At 45.5% G+C, this 18671-nt stretch overlaps 1 protein-coding gene across 1 annotated transcript in view; it reads right to left on the bottom strand.

The window, feature by feature from the left end:
- Positions 1–17942, bottom strand: part of GORASP2 (golgi reassembly stacking protein 2) — a 28028-nt gene extending 10086 nt beyond the window's left edge. Inside the window, exons 1-6 of the mRNA XM_056534359.1 lie at positions 17749–17942; positions 12164–12244; positions 9827–10030; positions 8970–9056; positions 7842–7972; positions 6170–6302 (exon numbers count right to left, since the gene is read on the bottom strand). Coding sequence (XP_056390334.1) covers positions 6170–6302; positions 7842–7972; positions 8970–9056; positions 9827–10030; positions 12164–12244; positions 17749–17811 — 699 coding nt within the window. The 5' untranslated portion in view covers positions 17812–17942. The remainder of the gene's footprint in view (positions 1–6169; positions 6303–7841; positions 7973–8969; positions 9057–9826; positions 10031–12163; positions 12245–17748) is intronic.
- Positions 17943–18671: the final 729 nt, after the last annotated feature.

Genomic DNA, 18671 nt, shown 5'->3' with positions numbered 1-18671 from the left:
GTCTCTAATGTTGTTAATAGTGGACACGAATTATGTCTAAAAAATTTTGGATTATTTAACAAAAGTACATTTAATCCAGGGATAGTTTCACACATATATAGCAATGGTTAAACATGACCTGGAACAGCTTAAATTAGAATTTGAGACAGAGGGGTGTAGACAACATAACCTCACACAAGCAGAAAAAGAAGCGTTGGATCAGCTTGTCCGTGACCACGACCTCACCATCAAACCTGCGGATAAGGGTGGTGGGGTCGTGGTGATGGACACAGCTGAGTACAACAAGGAATTATACAGACAACTTAATGACACTACAACATACCAGAGATTAGATAGTGATCCCAAACATCTGATTAGGAACAAGTTGTTAAGAGTAGTAGAGGAAGCACATACAAACCAATTGATTGACGACAGTTTAAGAGATTTTCTGATAATACAACATCCAGTAACACCTACCATATATGTATTGCCCAAGATCCATAAATCGTTGGAGTGTCCACCTGGTAGGCCCATAGTATCAGGGCGTAATGGTATCTTGAGTAATGCTTCTATTTTTTTGGATAGAATTTTGAGGCCTTTTGTCTTTGAGTCCAAATCCTATATCAGGGATACTAGCGATTTCTTGTTGAAAATTCGTGATGTCAGGATTCCAGAGGATGTGTTTCTGGTGTCCTTTGACATCACGAGTCTATATACTTCTATCAGTCACGAAAAGGGTATGGCGGCAATACAGAGGGTCTTGGCGAAATCAGCATTTTCCCTGACAGCTCAAGACTTTGTACTGCAGCTGTTGTTCCTCATCCTTACCAACAATTATTTTCTTTTTGAGGGCCAGTTCTTTCTGCAACGTGTAGGTACCGCCATGGGCACCAATGTGGCGCCCATGTACGCGAACCTATACGTTGCGGACATGGAGGAGGATGTCGTCTATTCATGCCACCACTTCAGACATTGTCTGGGGTGGTGGCGGTTTATTGACGACATCTTCCTCCTGTGGTCTGGCTCAGAGTCTGAACTTTTTGATTTTTTTCAATTCTTAAATAATATTGACACCAACATCAAATTCACTATGACCCATTCTAGGGTAAGCATTAGCTTTCTTGATGTAATGATTCATAGAGATGGTAACAAGTTGGGGACATGTTTATACACTAAACCAACTGACAAAAATACACTCTTACATTTTCGCAGTTGTCATCCTAGACGTATGATAGAATCCCTACCATACAGCCAGATGCTGAGGGCTAGGAGGATTGTTGATGATGATACGGTTCTACGAACCACTTTGGATAATATGACTAACAATTTCCGAGAGCGAGGGTATCCCATATCAGTCATTTCTAAACATAGAGAGAGGATTGAGACCCTTGATAGGGAGACTACACTCAGACCCAAACCAAGAATTACAGAAAAAAGGATTCCTTTTACATCTAACTACAATGTACGCAGTGGAGCTATTTCACGAATAATTAATAGACACTGGTATATTTTACAAAATAGTTTTGCAAATATTCAAGAATTCAAATCTAACCCATTGATGTCTTATAGGAGGTCAACTAGCCTTAAGGACAAATTGGTAAACACAACAGCATTGAAAAAGAAGACGGGGGGACAAACATTCCTTACCAGTAGAAGGCTGGGTTCATACCCCTGTCTTTCATGCATAAATTGTACACAAATGATGAAGGGCTCTAATTTCAAACATCCCCAAACAGATTATATTTACACACTTAGACACTTTTTGACGTGTGACTCCACATGGGTCATTTATGTACTAATGTGTCCATGTCAACTTTTGTATGTCGGACAAACCACTTGGAGCCTCAAAACGAGGATTAACAATCATAGGTACTGCATTAGACGTAAGAAAATGGACCTACCGGTATCTAAACACTTTAGCGAGATGCAACATGATGAGAAAGATCTTCGCTTTATGGCCATTGATCATGTCCCCATCCCCAGTCGGGGCGGCGACAGACTGGCTTTACTTAGAAAGAAGGAGCTTTGGTGGATACACAGGTTAAATTCTTTACGTCCACATGGTATGAACGCTGAGTTTAACACTATATAGGAAATTTTTGCGTGTCTCGAAAGCTCATGATCATGTTTACCTCTATTCTAGGCATTTTATGTGACTATTGCTGTGCCTTTATTAATACTTATTTATTTGTTTATGTTTTCAGATTGTTACAATACTTGAACAAGACGCTGGAAGAACATCACACGCTCTGAATAGTTGTATTTGCTTATTCTGCTCCATCTATTCCAATAAAAACAGTACATTAACTATGGTGGTTGTGGCACTATATTTAGATTTTGAAATGGATTGATTATATCTTTCTTATAAGTAGACATCCATGGGTGGTCATAGGTATAGGTCAGACCTGTGGTTGGTGCAGGTACCTGGGTCAAACATATTTGTTTGGTTTAAATATATTTGTTTGATTTTTTTCATATTGTTTATTTCTATTTTTTATTTTTTATATTTTTTTTATTTTTATATTTCTATATTTTTTTATTTTTTTATTATATTTCTTTATTCCTTTATCTACTATATCTTGGTGGTCTACCCTAGAACAGGTTGGCATGCATGAGGGATGGTGTGTTATATGTGTCCTAGCAGGTGCTGCTGAAATAGCGGGCACACTCCCGTTTTGGCTGTAGATGGAGTTTCTCTGGAGGTAGGGGTCTTCTGTTCCCTCTGTACCGGAGAGACTTCTGGTGGTGTTGGTGGGGCTTCTTGTTAGGTGGCTCAACCAGTACCCTACAAACCAGGGAGTTAAGTGACACACACACCAGTCCCTTTGCCTTCAGTTGGAGAACATGTGACCACAACTTGTATCCTATTTAATTATTTGTTTCTTTATTTAATTTGTTTTTTAAAAAAATTTTTTTACTTGATGATGGATTTTATTTATATTTATTTCTTTATTTTTTCTCTATATTTTTTTATATTTATTACATCTTCTTTATTTATTACTCTTTTATTTTATTTTTTATATTTTTATTATTTTTTATCCGTTTTGACCCAGAGAATCCCTGACCATCCCCTGGTGTCCTCTTCCTCTATGACCCTCTATATGGGTGGAACACACTCTAGATTCAATTGAATCCTTATACAATTACACATAATAATATTACAATGTATGTTCACAGAATGTTTATGTGTTTAATTTTGAGTACTTATGCACAGGTGTTATATCAAGCACTATCTAGTACTTGCTATGTTCTAGTACTAATTGGTTAATATTACGCACTAGTGATGTTTTACACCAATAATGTCACATCCACCACATGTTATTCTATGTACTCATTATACATTTCCCGTTTCGGACACCTACGACAGCTTGTTGCGTCGGAGGTATCCGTGGCAACGGGTCAGCTGACATACAAGTCATGCGCTTTATCACATGACTCGTTTGTTTTGGTTTCTGACGTATGCGTCCGGCGAGTCAGTACGAGCCGACCGCATCAGAAGGTTGGCGCACGCGCACAGCCGAATACCACAAGCCGTCAGCGCCATTAGACACACAGAGCGGGTGAGTTCTTCCATGCGATTATATTATATAATCATGTTCACTACAGGTGTTTTACATACCAATAATTATGTTATTAACTATGAGTCTACAGTTTCAAGCATTTCTTATTTATGTATATGTTTTTAATCATCCAGCACTTTATGTACTGTAATAGTACTCTATGTATGAGCACTTATTAATCTACTGCACTGTATTGATTACGAATTGCACACTTTGGATTGTTTTAATTGTATGTTGATTATACACACTTGATTGGGTATAAAAACCCCCTACCTAGCAGTTGTCACTAAGCTTGAGAAAGGCTCTATTGTTGAGCTGAAACGTTGCTGTATTTTTGAGATGTGGTGAATAAATACACAAATCTTTTTCTACCGGAATTGGAGTGCTGCACCTTTTTGCTTGGTTCTATATATATATATATATATATATATATATATATAGTGGCCCATAAGTAGTAAATGTGTACACATTTTAGAAACAGCAGCAATACAAGGTATGGGTAGCCCTCCAAAAGGCTCCTGTATGTTGTACATGACAGTACTTGTCAGGCTGGGTTCAGATCACGTTTTTCCAAATACGGGACCGCATGCGGCTGGGAGGAGCTAAAAACGGACGCTCCCGTATCCCTGCCGTATGCTGTCCGTATGTAATGTATTTCAATGAGCCGACCAGAGTGAACCGGCTCATTTTTGCCCGTATGCGGTTTTCTACCGGATCTAAAATCGTAGTCAACCACTGTTTTAGGTACTGTAGAAAACCACATACGGGCGGCAGGGATACAGGAGCGCCTGGTTTTAGCTCCCCCTAGCCGTATGTGGTCCGGTATTGGGAAAAACGTGATGTGAACCCAGCCTCATGCTGTAATTAGCAGTGGTACCGGTAATTCAGTAATGTTTTACTGGTGGAAATCCTGTGTAGAGTCAGTCCGTTCCTGTTAGACAGCGGAGCAAGATGAACTTGTAACAGAGGAGAACAGCCCTGGCCGGTGGCGTCTCAACTCTGAGCCTGAAGGTGCAGACAGTAATTATGAAGGAATGAACTAGTAAAGACGTCAGCAGAAACACTATAAAGCAGCAGGACCGTGGCAGCCTGACAGCCCTGAGGAAGGAAAGCGATCTTTCCATAAAGCGTAGGTACTTTTTGGGTCAATTCAGGCTTCTATTGTGACATCACACAAGCCCGGGACTTGGCTGCTTTTTTTTTTCCCATTCCATATACTGAACGCAGAGAGTTGAGACGCCGCCGGCCAGGGCTGTTCTCTCAGTTACAAGTTCATCCTGCTACGCTGTCTAAAAGGAACGGACTGATTTCCGCCAGTACGGCATTACTGAATTACAGGTACCACTGCCAATTACAGCATAACAAGTACTGTCATATACAACATACAGGAGCCTTTTTGGGGGGGGTGGGGGGGGGGGGGGAGAGGGGGGTTACCCATACCGTGTATTGCTGCTGTTTCTAATAGGTGTACACATTTACTACTTATGGGCCACTATAGCTATATATGGGAGTGATTATTGTTACATTTAACATTTAGGGTTTTGAGCGCCGTTGTATACATTTACTTTTCAGTTTTTTTCTTCTGTACATTAATGGTTCTGCAGGGATCCATTTGATATACAAATAGGCAGCTTTTTTGTAAACTCCATAGCGCCGGTGTAATATATTTATTCTCTCACCATTCACTGGCAGAGGGCAAACAATCCACTTCCCATTATAATATCACAATATTTTCCACACCATTATAGTGGTTGTCTAAGTGGGACAATAAGGGTATAAAACATGCAAAAGAGGAAGGACCCCCCCCCCCCCCCCCCCACTGTGAATCACAGTAAAGAAAAAAAAAAAAACGTAACAAAAAAAAACCCAGCTACATATCTGGCAGATACAAGCACAGATTACATGGCTGCCCATTCAATCGAGGGACCCCACAGAGCTCCCTCAGCAATATGAGCTGATCACAGGGGTAAAAGGTAGCTCTTCCCGCACTAAGCAGTGGCTTTCTGGCATCACAGCTGCTATATATTTTTATATATATTTTCTCAAACGAACAATAAGAATAATGAGGGAGCTGGACCATACAGTTACTTCAGTGTAAGTCTTCCTTGCAGTTGCTATACAGCACTGGTCTCCAAACCCTGAGCATGATAGGAGTTGTACATTTTGCAACAGCTTGAGGGCCACAGTTTGGTATTCACTGCTATATAGTAATTAAACAGGAAGGCCGATGCATTCAGACACCGTATATATCAAAAGGACATTCCTTATAGTATACACTGGGTCTATGGGGCCTAAGGATACGTTTGGCAACTTCACCAGTAGCTTTCCCAGCCCATGTGCAGAACAGGAAAATGAACAGACCCTAGTGTCTACATTAGTGTTTCCCAACCAGGGTGCCTCCAGCTGTTGCAAAACTACAACTCCCAGCATGCACGGACAGCCTCTGGCTGTCCGGGCATGTTGGGAGTTGTAGTTTTGCAACAGCTAGAGGCACCCTGTTTGGGAGACACTGGTCTACAGTCTAAGAAACTATGAAGAATGGATAATTTGTATGTACAGCTCTATATCATTAAAGACTGATATTTAAGTATGAATGATGACCAAACCTCACTATGAAAAGATATACTAACCTCTGTAAAGCCATCTTTTAGAGGACTTATGGGCGCCCCTGGTGACTGCCCGGGCAGAGATATTTTCTTTCCTTCTTCAAATGGTCGAGTAGGTATCCGGTGAAGGTATCCATAACCTATTCCACATCCTAAGCTGTAGAGGAAGGAGGAACATTATGTTGGTAGTGAAAACCTCTTCACATCATTACTTTGTACCCAACACCAATACTTCACAACATCTGTCACATGTGTCAACAGATCAATTACTGTGAAGGAGAATAATTATTTGATCCCCCACTGATTTCCTTTGGATAGGAGATAAGATGTATTTGTCAGGAATAACCCTTCAATTCAGGTTGAGATTAGGAGCCCTCTCTTAAGGCTGTGTTCACACGCTGCAGTTAATTAGCAGCTAATTAACGCATGCGGTTTTGCCATGAATTACCACATAGTGGTAAAAATTGCACCAGGAAAGGGGGCATTCCGTCCCCTCATGATGCGGCAGCCGGCACACCCCTCCATGTATCTCTATGAGATTCATGGAGGAGGCGTGCCGGCTGCCACGTCATGCGGGGACGGAACGCCCCCTTTCCTGTACATTGCCATGGCCCCATACAAGAGATTGCGGGGGAGCTCCAGCGCTCAGACCCCCCACGATCTAAAACGTATCCCCTACAGATTTCCTTAAATGCAGGGAGATACAGATACTAGGGATCGACCGATATAGTTTTTTAGGGCCGATACAGATAATCGGTGCAGGTTAGGGCCGATAGCCGATAACTTATACAGATATTCCGGTATAAGTTATCGGCTATTTATCCCCCCTCGACACCGCTGCAGATCATTGATTTAAAGCGGGCACTTTAAATGAATGCACTGCAGTGGCTTTTGCGGTGCCATAGGCTGCCACCACCCGCTTCTCTCCCCCTACCTGTCAGGGTGGTCCGGGCCATCCATCCTTCCTGTAGTGTCCGGCGGCATTCCGGGTGGAGGGTGAACCGGTCCGGGCTGTCCTTCTCCGGGGGTGCTCTTCTCCACTCCGGGCAGGCTCCGGCCTAGTAACGCAGCATAGACGCCGCTGCGCAGTGCCGCCCGTGTACAGCGACGCACCTGACGTCACGGCGTAGCGGCGTCTATGCAGCGTACTAGGCCGGAGCCTGCCCGGAGTGGAGAAGAGCACCCCCGGAGAAGGAGGACAGCCAGGACCGGTTCACCCTCCACCTGGAATGCCGCCGGACACTGCAGGAAGGATGGATGGCCCGGACCACCCCCATTACGGGTAAGTTTAATTTTTTGACTCGGAGGGTGGGGGAGGGATCCGACCGGGCAAAAATCCATACCGTGGGAAAAAAAAAAAACGGTATCCAGTTCATACCGGTATACCGCCCAGCACTACGGTGGGGGGTGCGACACGGTGCACTGGGTCGGTCGGGGTGCGGTGGGCGGGGCGACACGGTGCACTGGGTCGGTCGGGGTGCGGTTGGCGGGGCATTATCGGTAAGGTAATTGCCAATACCGATAATGCCCAAAATCGTGATTATCGGCCGATAATATCGGCCATACCGATAATCGGTCGATCCCTAACAGATACTCAACATTTTCTAACCAGACAGCCTTCTAGTGTAATATAATGTACAAGGAGTCAGCTATCAGAACAGCAAATCATATGCACAAAATTAAAACAATCTCTTACCTGCCCTCTCCACCCCAGGCAGAGTTTGGCGTGATGACCACTTCTCTACAATTGTCTGTGTCTGTATTGTACACATAAAGTTTTAAAGGCTTTCCTTCATGGGTCTCAATGAGGGAGAACAGATCCTCTGACTAAAAGACAAATTTCACATAGAAGAAACATAGATGAGACCTCACAGGTACCATGAACTGCGTGAACAGTGATGTATTTGATAACATATGACACATTCCCAGGTTGTTGTTTTTTTTTGGAACCTAAACTTTTAGTTTGGATCCAGAATATGTAGCTATCACACTAACACTTTGGGGGAGATTTATCAAAACCTGTGCACAGCAAAATAAGTACAGTTGCCCATAGCAACCAATCAGAGCCCATCTTTCATTTTGCAGAGGCCTTTTTAAAAATTTAAGAAGTGCGTTGATTGTTTGCTCTGGGCGACTGCACCACTTCGCTTTTATGTACATTAGAGGGCTATGTTGTTGCTTTTTAGCACTGTTCATATAGACAATAAAGGGACACAATCTAAGGTCAACCTGGTGTTTGCTGCATAGGGAAATACAATTTATTATCACCTGTAAGCTGCCATTTTAAGCAGGGGATGACTGACCTCTACTTTACATCCCATATGTCCGATTCTAAGAACCTCTGGAAACATTTACATTCATATATACAATTGATATTAGCAGATTTTTTTTTTTTTTATATTTAGTTGCACGACCTTCTGATAAACATGGTCTGCTCATGCTTTGTTGTGAATGTTAGGGTACATTCATTACTGTATTTGAAAGGTTTTTGTAAGTATAAACTGGGGATATTTCCTCTTAGGCTATGTTCACATGATGCATATAGATGGAGATTCCGCAGCAGCAGAGTCCCATTGATTTCAATGGGATTCTGCTGCGTTGTTCACAAAGCAGAAACATCTGGCGTGGAAATTCAAATTCTGCTGTTCGTAGAGAGAATAAACATATCTAACCATCTGTATACGGGATGGCGAATTTCTGAGTGGTCCTAACGCTGCTATCAGGGGAATGTCCATACAAAGATTTTCTGTGTGAACATAGCCGGGTGATACATTTGTTACATTTACACTGTAGTGTTCACACAGTCTTATACAAGTCATATTACCTCATTCATTACAGTATCTGCTCCAATTATGTAGTCTGTGTGGGGTCTCAAGCCGGCTAATGCTGCAGGAGAATTTGGCTCTACCTCCTAGAAAAAGCAGGAAAAAAAAAAAGAACAAATTCTTTAAAAAAAAAAAAACTGAACCAAGCGGTTATCTTCAGAAATTCCCTACAGTAACTTACACAGACATTTTCACAGTACAGTGACCCCTCGACCTACGATAATTTCAACATGCGATGGCCTCTCAGAGGCCATCGCATGTTGAAGGCAGCATCAACATACGATGCTTTTGTATGTCGGGGCCATCGCATAAACGGCTATCCGGCAGCGCAGACTGCTTCAGCTGCCACCGGATAGCCGGTTACGGTGCCCTGTGAGCTCCGGTGATGTCTCTTATCTGTCCTCGGGGCTCCGGCGCGTCCTCTTCGGGATCCCCTCCATCGTCAGCGCTCTCCGTTGACGTCATCACGTCGCTGCGCACGCCATCCCGTCATCCAATAGGAGCGGCGTGCGTAACAACGTGATGGACGGCAACATCCTGGGCAGCGGTGACGAGCGCTGACGGTCTGGAGCGGCGGGGACAGGCGAGTACAACTTCCTCTAACAGTGGTCTTCAACCTGCGGACCTCCAGATGTTGCAAAACTACAACACCCAGCATGCCCGGACAGCCAACGGCTGGTTGTAGGATGTAGACCACTGTTCTATACTTTACATTGCACGGATCCCTAAACATGCGATGGTTTCAACAAACTATGCTCCGTTTCAACAAACGATGGAACGGATTACCATCGTATGTTGAGGGACCACTGTATAAATACAAATCTCAGGAGGACCCAAGCACCGGTGCAGTACTCACCAGCACATGCCACACATTCTCATTGGCACCATCAAAGCTACAGAATCTTATGCTGACTCCCAGTAAGCCCTGTCCTCCCCACATGTTACTTGGAGTAACTGTGGTCTCTCTCAGTTCCAGTGTCTTGCTGCTATACACCACCATTTTCACAGGCTTCTCAACATTGGCCTTAAGCAGGTCCTTAAGTGTGTCATTGTCTTTATTCTGAAAAAAAATATATAAAATTTAGAATCAGACAAGAAAAAATGAACAGAATGCAGTTAAATTGTGAAACCTTAAAGGGGAACTCCGCCGCTAGACATCTTATCTTCTATCCAAAGGATAGGGGATAAGATGTCAGATCGCCGGGGTCCCGCTGCTGGGGACGCCGGGGATCGCTGCTGCAGCACCCCGCTATCATAACTGCGCAGAGCGAGATCGCTCTGCACGTAATGACGGGCAATACAGGGGCCGGATCATTGTTACGTCACGGCTCCGCCCCTTGTGACGTCACGGCCTGCCCCCGTCAATACAAGTCTATGGGAGGGGGGCGTGGCGGTCGTCACGCCCCCTGCCATAGACTTGCATTAAGGGGACGGGCCGTGATGTCATGATGGGCAGAGCCGTGACGTCACACTGCTCCGGCCCCTGTATCGCCCGTTATTAAGCACAGAGCGAAGTCGCTCTGTGCAGTAATGATGGCGGGGTGCCGCAGCGGGGATCCCCGGGGTCCCCAGCAGCGGGACCGCGGCGATCTAACATCTTATCCCCTATCCTTTGGATAGGGGATAAGATGCCAGGGGCGGAGTACCCCTTTAAGGCCGGGTTCACACGGTAGAATTTCTGGACTGAATTCTGCATACATTTATAGCCAATAAACTTCAATGGGATTCCACTGCCCAATTTACACTGCAGAGTTTCTGCTGCAGGAATTCCATTGAAGGGAATGGACTATAAATCCATGCAGAATTCCAAATGACCCCAGCCTAACGGTAGGGTCAACACGTACCGTATTTTGCTGCAGCCGATTTTGCAACCCATTGACTTCATTGGGTAGAGAAATATGCAGCAAATATACGGCACATGTGAGCATAACCTAAAGGGGTATTCCAAATTAAAGGGGTTGTTCAGCCTAAATGTTCATTTAAAATTTTGGTCAGGGATTGGTAAGAAAAACAAACTGAGTCTCTAGGATTGGTAATGTGGCGTCACATGCTCACCCAATTAGTGGTCACAGCTGTGTCCCACCTTTGCCACTGATTGGCTGAGTAGGCACGTTACATCACGTCCCTAAACCCAGAAGCGCCAAAGAGGGCAACAGAGCTCAGATGACGCAGGAGCGACACTGGCAAGAGAGGGGTTTTTTTTCATTTGTTTGTTTGTTTTACTTACCCTTTCCCTAACCAGATTTTAAAATAACCATTTTGTCTGAACAACCTCTTTAACTAGAAACCCCAGCACCCTGCAGTTAGGTTTTTAGTTGATTCTAACCCCCCATAAGATCCATATATTCTAGATCAGTACCAGTGGCTCTCCAGGCTATTTCAAAACTACAACTAAAGAGGTACTCCACTGCTGAACATTTCATCCCCTATCTACAAAGTAGGGGATAAATGTCTGATCACTCGTGGTGCGACCACTGGGACCCCACAATCTCCTGCCTGACACCCCAATTCTCTCCATGCACAGAACGACCTTTGCTCCTTGCATGGATTACTCGACCCTGGCTCAAAGCTGTGGCTGACATGCCCCCTCCATTTATCTCTATGGGAGATACAAGCACGCTGTATCTCCGGCTCTTTCATAGAGCTACATAGACACAGTTTTGTGGGTTGGTAGACAGAAATATGTGCAAGGAGCAGAGGTCGCTCGGTGTATATAGAGAATTGGGGTGCCAGCAGGAGATTCCAGATTGGGAGAGTCCCAGCGGTGGAGAGGGAATAAGATGTTCCCCCTCAATGCCCCCTCCCATAGGCTTGCATTGAGGGGGCGGAGCCGTGACATCACTATGCTCCATCCCCGTGATCGCCAGTAATCAGACCCGGAGCGAGCACGCTCCGGGGGCTGATTCTAACGGGGTGCGGCGTGGAAGATCACGGAGGTCCCCAGTGGCGGGACCCCCACGATCAGGCATCTTATCCCCTTTTCCTTTGGATAGGGGATAAGATGTCTTAGCGCTGGATTACCCCTTAAAAGCATGCCCAGACATCCAAATGCATGCTGGGAATTGTAGTTTTGCAACACCTGGAAAGCCACAGGTTAGGGAACATTGCTGACTTATGAGATAAAACAGAGGGGGATAGCTACAGACCCATCTAATAATACAATGTATTGTGCATGAGCAGCCATAATACGTACCAATCTCAGACCATTAATGGAAACGATAAAATCAAAAAATGGCTCCAGCCCAGCTCTGTGTCCTGGGGAATTTTCTTGTACCTATTCGGAATAGAAAACAGCATCTGTTAGGTCATCAATGTGCTGACATTTGGCCTCTTTACCAGCAAAGTACTATAGGTTAATACAAAGGAAAACAAATAGCAGGGGTGGAGATTAGTCCCACTGGATACAATCCTGCTCTCAGGATGGCGGACTATAAAGATTTTTACAGGAGTATAATCGATTTCGGTCAAGAATCATTCATATTTAGCCATTTTTTAACTCATCTGACACAACCCATTTATTTTTCTGCAATATTGTTTTTTGGCTTCCGTCACCCCTAAGCTCCAAATACTCTCGTCTCCTGGACCGACACTGCTGACTTGGACTCCTATGAATAATTCATTTGGTGCCTTTTACTCCTAAAAGCTTTGAAGTAATTGAATTGATGAAGCTCTTTTTGCGTGTATAGACAAGTGTTTCCCAACCAGTGTGCCTCCAGTTGTTGCAAAACTACAACTCCCAGCATGCCCGGACAGCCTTTGGCTGTCCGGGCATGCTGGGAGTTGTAGTTTTGCAACAGCTGGAGGCACACTGGTTAGGAAACACTGGTGTAGGTGCACAGTAGAACACGGGGGACTGCAGAGGTGACCTGATTTATTCAATCCCTTATCAGATTTGGGGGGAAATGGAAGAAGGCAGCGCTACACAACCTCTATAAGGAATGCTACCACAGCAGGTGTAACATTCAGACCAATATACATATAATAGAAGGCCATAGTAAAAATAATTCCATTATGGCCGCTGCCAAGTATCGAAGACACATCCACCGGCACAATCCCACAGTCCAGTCTACCTGGAAGTGGACACGCTGGCAGGACAGACCCATTGTTTTTCCTGCAGTCAGGAGGTCGGGCTTATTAACCCCGTCACTACTGGAAATACAATGCTTGCTGTATGGGTATGTGTGATGCTGAAAAATTCAACAAAACTCCCCAGACCTGGTAAAACTGGTTTACCCCCAACGTGACATTGCATTACTGTAAACTGATCCACTTTTATTTTATGTGGTGCTGTGAAGGAAACTGAACTGACAGACACCATATAAATGATGAGATCATGTGTCTCCATTTATCTAATCAGATAGAAGGAGTAGCACTACAGATACTCCGGGGAGCGTCAGTCCAGCAGGTCCTGTATGTGGCACCTACAGTAAGAACAACCCCCTCATGTGGATGTCGGGCCCTCATACCATCCTCATGGAGTCTGTTTCTGACCATTTGAGTGGATACATGCACATTTGTGGCCTGCTGGAGGTCATTTTGCAGGGCTCTGGCAGTGCTCCTCTTTGCACAAAGGCGGAGGTAGCGGTCCTACTGCTGGGTTGTTGCCCTCCTACGGCCTCCTCAGTGTTTCCTGATGTACTGGCCTGTCTCCTGGTAGCGCCTCCATGCTCTGGACACTACACTGACAGACACAGCAAACCTTGCCACAGCTCGCATTGATGTACCATCCTGGATGAGCTGCACTACCTGAGCCACTTGTGTGGGTTGTAGACTCCGTCACATGCTACCACTAGAGTGAATGCACCGCCAGCATTCAAAAGTGACCAAAACATCAGCCAGGAAGCATAGGAACTGAGAAGTGGTCTGTGGTCAGCACCTGCAGAACCACTCCTTTATTGTGGGTGTCTTGCTAACGGCCTATAATTTCCACCTGTTGTCTGTTCCATTTGCACAACAGCATGTGAAATTGATTGTCAATCAGTGTTGCTTCCTGAGTGGACAGTGGGATTTCACAGAAGTGTCATTGACTTGGAGTTACATTGTGTTGTTTAAGTGTTCCCTTTATTTTTTCGAGCAGTGTATATGGAAGCAATCTGTGTGCAAACGTGCAGAAAAGTGTCAGATTCTTACTTGTTAGATGTGAAGATCAGGGCCAGATGTAAACTACAAGTACGGTAATTCCTCAAAAGTCAATGGAGACTGATGTCACATGATTTGGACACAGAATAGATGCAGAATCAGCACCTTTTTTAACATGTAAATAAGGCCTTACAAATCCTATACCAGTGGTCTTCAACCTGCGGACCTCCAGATGTTGCAAAACTATAACTCCCAGCATGCCCGGACAGCCGTTGGCTGTCCGGGCATGCTGGGAGTTGTAGTTTTGCAACATCTGGAGGTCCGCAGGTTGAAGACCACTGTCCTATACCATCGTCAATCAGCATCCTCTGTGGCTTATGCACTTGGTTAGAACTAGAGATGAGCGAATTTACACTAAATTCGATTCGTCACAAACTTCTCGGCTCGGCAGTTGATGACTTATCCTGCATAAATTAGTTCAGCTTTCCGGTGCTCCGGTGGGCTGGAAAAGGTGGATACAGTCCTAGGAGACTCTTTCCTAGGACTGTATCCACCTTTTCCAGCCCACCGGAGCACCTGAAGGCTGAACTAATTTACGTAGGATAAGTCATCAACTGCCGAGCCGAGAAGTTTGTGACGAATCAAATTTACTGTAAATTCGCTCATTTCTAGTTAGAACAGCAGCATTTTACCTACTGAATAACCCCATGTTTATTACAAATGACAAGGTAGCAGGAGGCTTTCATTAATAACCTGCGGGGGTCAATGGTAATCTTGTGTTTCCTGTAGTCGCCCAAGGATCCAATTCATCTACACATAGTGGACATTTCCCCGATTGACATTGACCTGTGGTACAGATTCTAAAATCTTCAGTACAACAGTTTATGTTGCAGATTTCTCCCACTGAAGCCAAAGGGGATTGTAAAAATCCACAACAAATACAAAGCAAATCGGTACCAAAATCTACATGATTTCATGTGAATTTTCCTACAGAAAAGGTCTGCAGCAGAAAATTCCTCTAGTGTGCATTTTCCCTAAGGTCCACAATGTGGATTCTCTGGCCGGACTGCACGTACATTACTGTTCTCATAGACGGAAATGTATTGCAGGTGGATTCCACCAAAAAGAATGAATGAGATTATTCTTTCGGTGGTGGAATTTTTACCGCGGCAATTCTGCAATGTTTACTGTGCAGCAGAATCCCATTGACAGCAATTATACTTGGAAATTCAGCAGTGTAAACCTAGCCTAAGGGTCTATTCACACGGCAGAATTTCTGCCTCAAATTAAAGCCCATAGACTTCTATGGGATTCCGCACTCCCATTCACACTTCTGAATTTCCGCTAGCGGAAATTCAGAATTCTGAATGGGAGTGCGGAATCCCATAGAAGTCTATGGGCTTTAATTTGAGGCAGAAATTCTGCTGTGTGAATAGACCTTAAGGCTAGGTTTACACTACGGAATATCTGGGCAGAATTTCTGCCAGAGATCGAGCTGATGGCACTAGGACCGCATGGACTGCATTGCTGTCCCCATAGATTGCAATGCTTTTCTGAGCAGATCTCTCAAAAGATCCACCCAGAAATGCATTGCCTTCTATGGACGGCAATGCAGTCCGTGTGGTCCTAGTGCCGCCAGCTCGATCTCCGGCAGAAATTCTGCCTGGAGATTCCGCAGTGTGAACCCAGCCTAAGGGTAGGTTCATACGAGCGGATTACCTGCGGAATTCCTGCAGCGTATTTGCTGCGGAAAATCCGTAGTGGATTTTACTACCATTGACTTCAATGGGTCCAAAGGAAAATCTGCAAATCTTCATCTATTGCAGATTTTCTGCTGACCCATTGAAGTCAATGGAAGCAAAATCCGCTGCAGATTTTCAGCGGCAAACATGCTGCGGAAATTCTGCAGGTAATCCGCCCATGTGAACGTAATCTAAGGCTAGGTTCACACTACGGAATTTCCGCCTTCAATTCCAGGCAGAAATTCTGCTTACTAAAATGTACTGTATAGTGAATGGGTTTCCGTTCACAAATTCACACTTCGGAATTTGTGAACGGAAAATCAGCTTGAAAATTTCCGCCTGAACAATGGTGTTGCTCATTCTTCAGGTGGAAATACTCATGGAACACATTGCAGTCTATTGAAGACTGAAGTGTCCGCGTGGTCCTAGTGCTGACTGATTCAGTCGGTGCTGGCCGCACTCAATCTCTGGGCGGAAATTTTCAGCCCGGAGATTCCGCAGTGTGAACCTAGCCTAAGAGTCCCATGCCTAAAGTCTGAGCAGAATTCCACTTGCTGCTCTTTGCACAAGACAGAAATTCCAGCACAGAGATTCTGGGCTCCATCGAAAGAATGATCATCATGCGGCAGAATTCTGCCTGGACTGCACTGCAGTCATGGGGATGGAGCAAGTCTTGTGCAGTCGCAGCGGCAAATCATTCTGGTGGCACCTGCTGCACAGAAACTCCAAGGCATGCATAAATTGCTGCGGATTATGTCATTTACCAGATGAAAATCCACAACAAAATCCACACGTGTGAGCGGAACTCCAGCGGGGAACGGTTGCCTTGGCAAACCAACATGCTGAACTTTATAGAACGGGTGAGAGAGAGCAAGGCTGGAATTATGCTTTAACCCCTAGACAACAGATGTGACAGCTATTCGGTCATGCTGGGAGTTATAGTTTTGCAACATCTGGAGGGTGCGGCATCAGGAATAAGATGCAATGGGAATGTTATCCGTCTATGTCAATAATAAGCTGACACTGTCATATAAATGCTGCTTGGAATTCGTGCCATCTGGTCCCATCACCACTGATTTTGGGAGGATCCGGCAACAGAACCTCCCCCCCCCCCTGTGGTTAGCAGCAAGTTGTACCTGTCAGCTCCCCCACAGGACAGATGTGGTATTACACGACGGCCACTAAAGTAAATGGGGACCACATTAGTACCATATCCTTCTCAGCAGATGACCCCTTTAGGTACAAGCTAAATTAACATATAGCCGTGCGGCAGAACTACAGCACATGATGGGAGTTGTAGTTGTGCAACAGCTTAAGGCTACTTTGTCGGTAGTGTGACGGCTGTCGGTGCCGCTGGGGAGATTAGAGGGAGAAAAAAATACAGCTTGCGCCGTCTTTTTCTCCTGCTGAAAAACAACGGCGCCCGACAGACCCCATTGACTATAATGGGGTCCATTGGGACCCGCTATTGCCCGTTGCACCCCATCAAAATGACAGCAATCAAACTCCCAAAAAAATAAATAAAAAAAAGAGACCGCGCTTGACGGCCATTCTTGACAGGGCGCAACAGCAGTGTGAACGTATCCTAAGAGTCGCAGCGCTGTACAGCAAACGCATGGCAGTCGCTTGAACTGGATCGTGTATTGGTACTTTAAAGGGGAACCCTACGGATCAATAATTGATCGCTTCACGGTATGTACGGTCGCCTAGCAACAGTCAGGATGCCACCTTGGAGGACCCCATACTGTGCAGGGCTGGACTATAGGATGAAGTGGGGGGGTTAATGTACCCCCTATAATAAAGGGTTAATAATGTCCCATCTTTATACACCAATGTCACCTCATAGAACAAGACTCTACACTGCCCCATACTACCATAGAGAAGAGCAGCCACCGGGCAGGACATGACAAAGGCCTGGAGAGGAGCGCAGCCCCGGCCGTGCGCACAGCATACATACCCGGAGGACATGGTAGCCTTCCGTCCCTCCACCAGGGATCTCTACGCTCTGTGAGCCCCCCATGTTGCAGCCCCCCTCAGGCGGAGACGACCCCCCAGACTGTACTCTCCTGGTGCCGGTGACACAACGCACTGTGGCGGCGACAGCCTGTTACGTGGCACACAGGCAGCCCCGGTGGATGCTGGGAACCCGCAGTGTTTTACGCCTGTTAGCTTCGTCACAGCGGCATCTGGTGGGCGCCTCTAATACTGCAGGCATGTGTAGAGATCATTGAGGAGGAGAGCCTGCAGTCCTGTCCGGTGCTTTTCCTGTAGTCTAGTGCTTCCCAACCAGGATGTCCCCAGCTGTTGCAAAACTACAACTCCCAGCGTGGCCTGACAGCCTAGTGTTTCCCAACCAGGGTGCCTCCAGCTGTTGCAAAATTACAACTCCCAGCGTGGCCTGACAGCGTAGTGTTTCCCAACCAGGGTGCCTCCAGCTGTTGCAAAACTACAACTCCCAGCATGGCTTGACAGTCTAGTGCAGTGGTCTCCTACCTGTGGACTTCCAGATATTGCAAAACTACAACTCCCAGCATGCCCGGACAGCCAACGGCTGTCCGGGCATACTGGGAGTTGTAGTTTTGCAACATTTGGAGGTCCGCAGGTTGAAGACCACTGGTCTAGTGTTTCCCAACCAGGGTGCAAAACTACAACTCCCAGCGTGGCTTGACAGCCTTGTGTTTACCAACCAGGGTGCCTCCAGCTGTTGCAAAACTTCAACTCCCAACATGTCCTGCAGGGCTGCCATCAGAAATTTTGTGGCCCTCAGGCCTGGGCCCCCTGGACACCCCTTGCAGTACTGCCAATTGCACATATCACGTTGCGCATCCTACGACATACATGATACCAGAATCAGCATTACAAATGGGGCTGATACCACCC

This window comes from Hyla sarda, chromosome 8 (genome assembly GCF_029499605.1).
Source record: "Hyla sarda isolate aHylSar1 chromosome 8, aHylSar1.hap1, whole genome shotgun sequence".
Taxonomy (NCBI): Eukaryota; Metazoa; Chordata; class Amphibia; order Anura; family Hylidae; genus Hyla; species Hyla sarda.
Note: the sequence above shows the minus strand (reverse complement) of the source record. Positions and strands in the feature narration are given on the sequence as shown.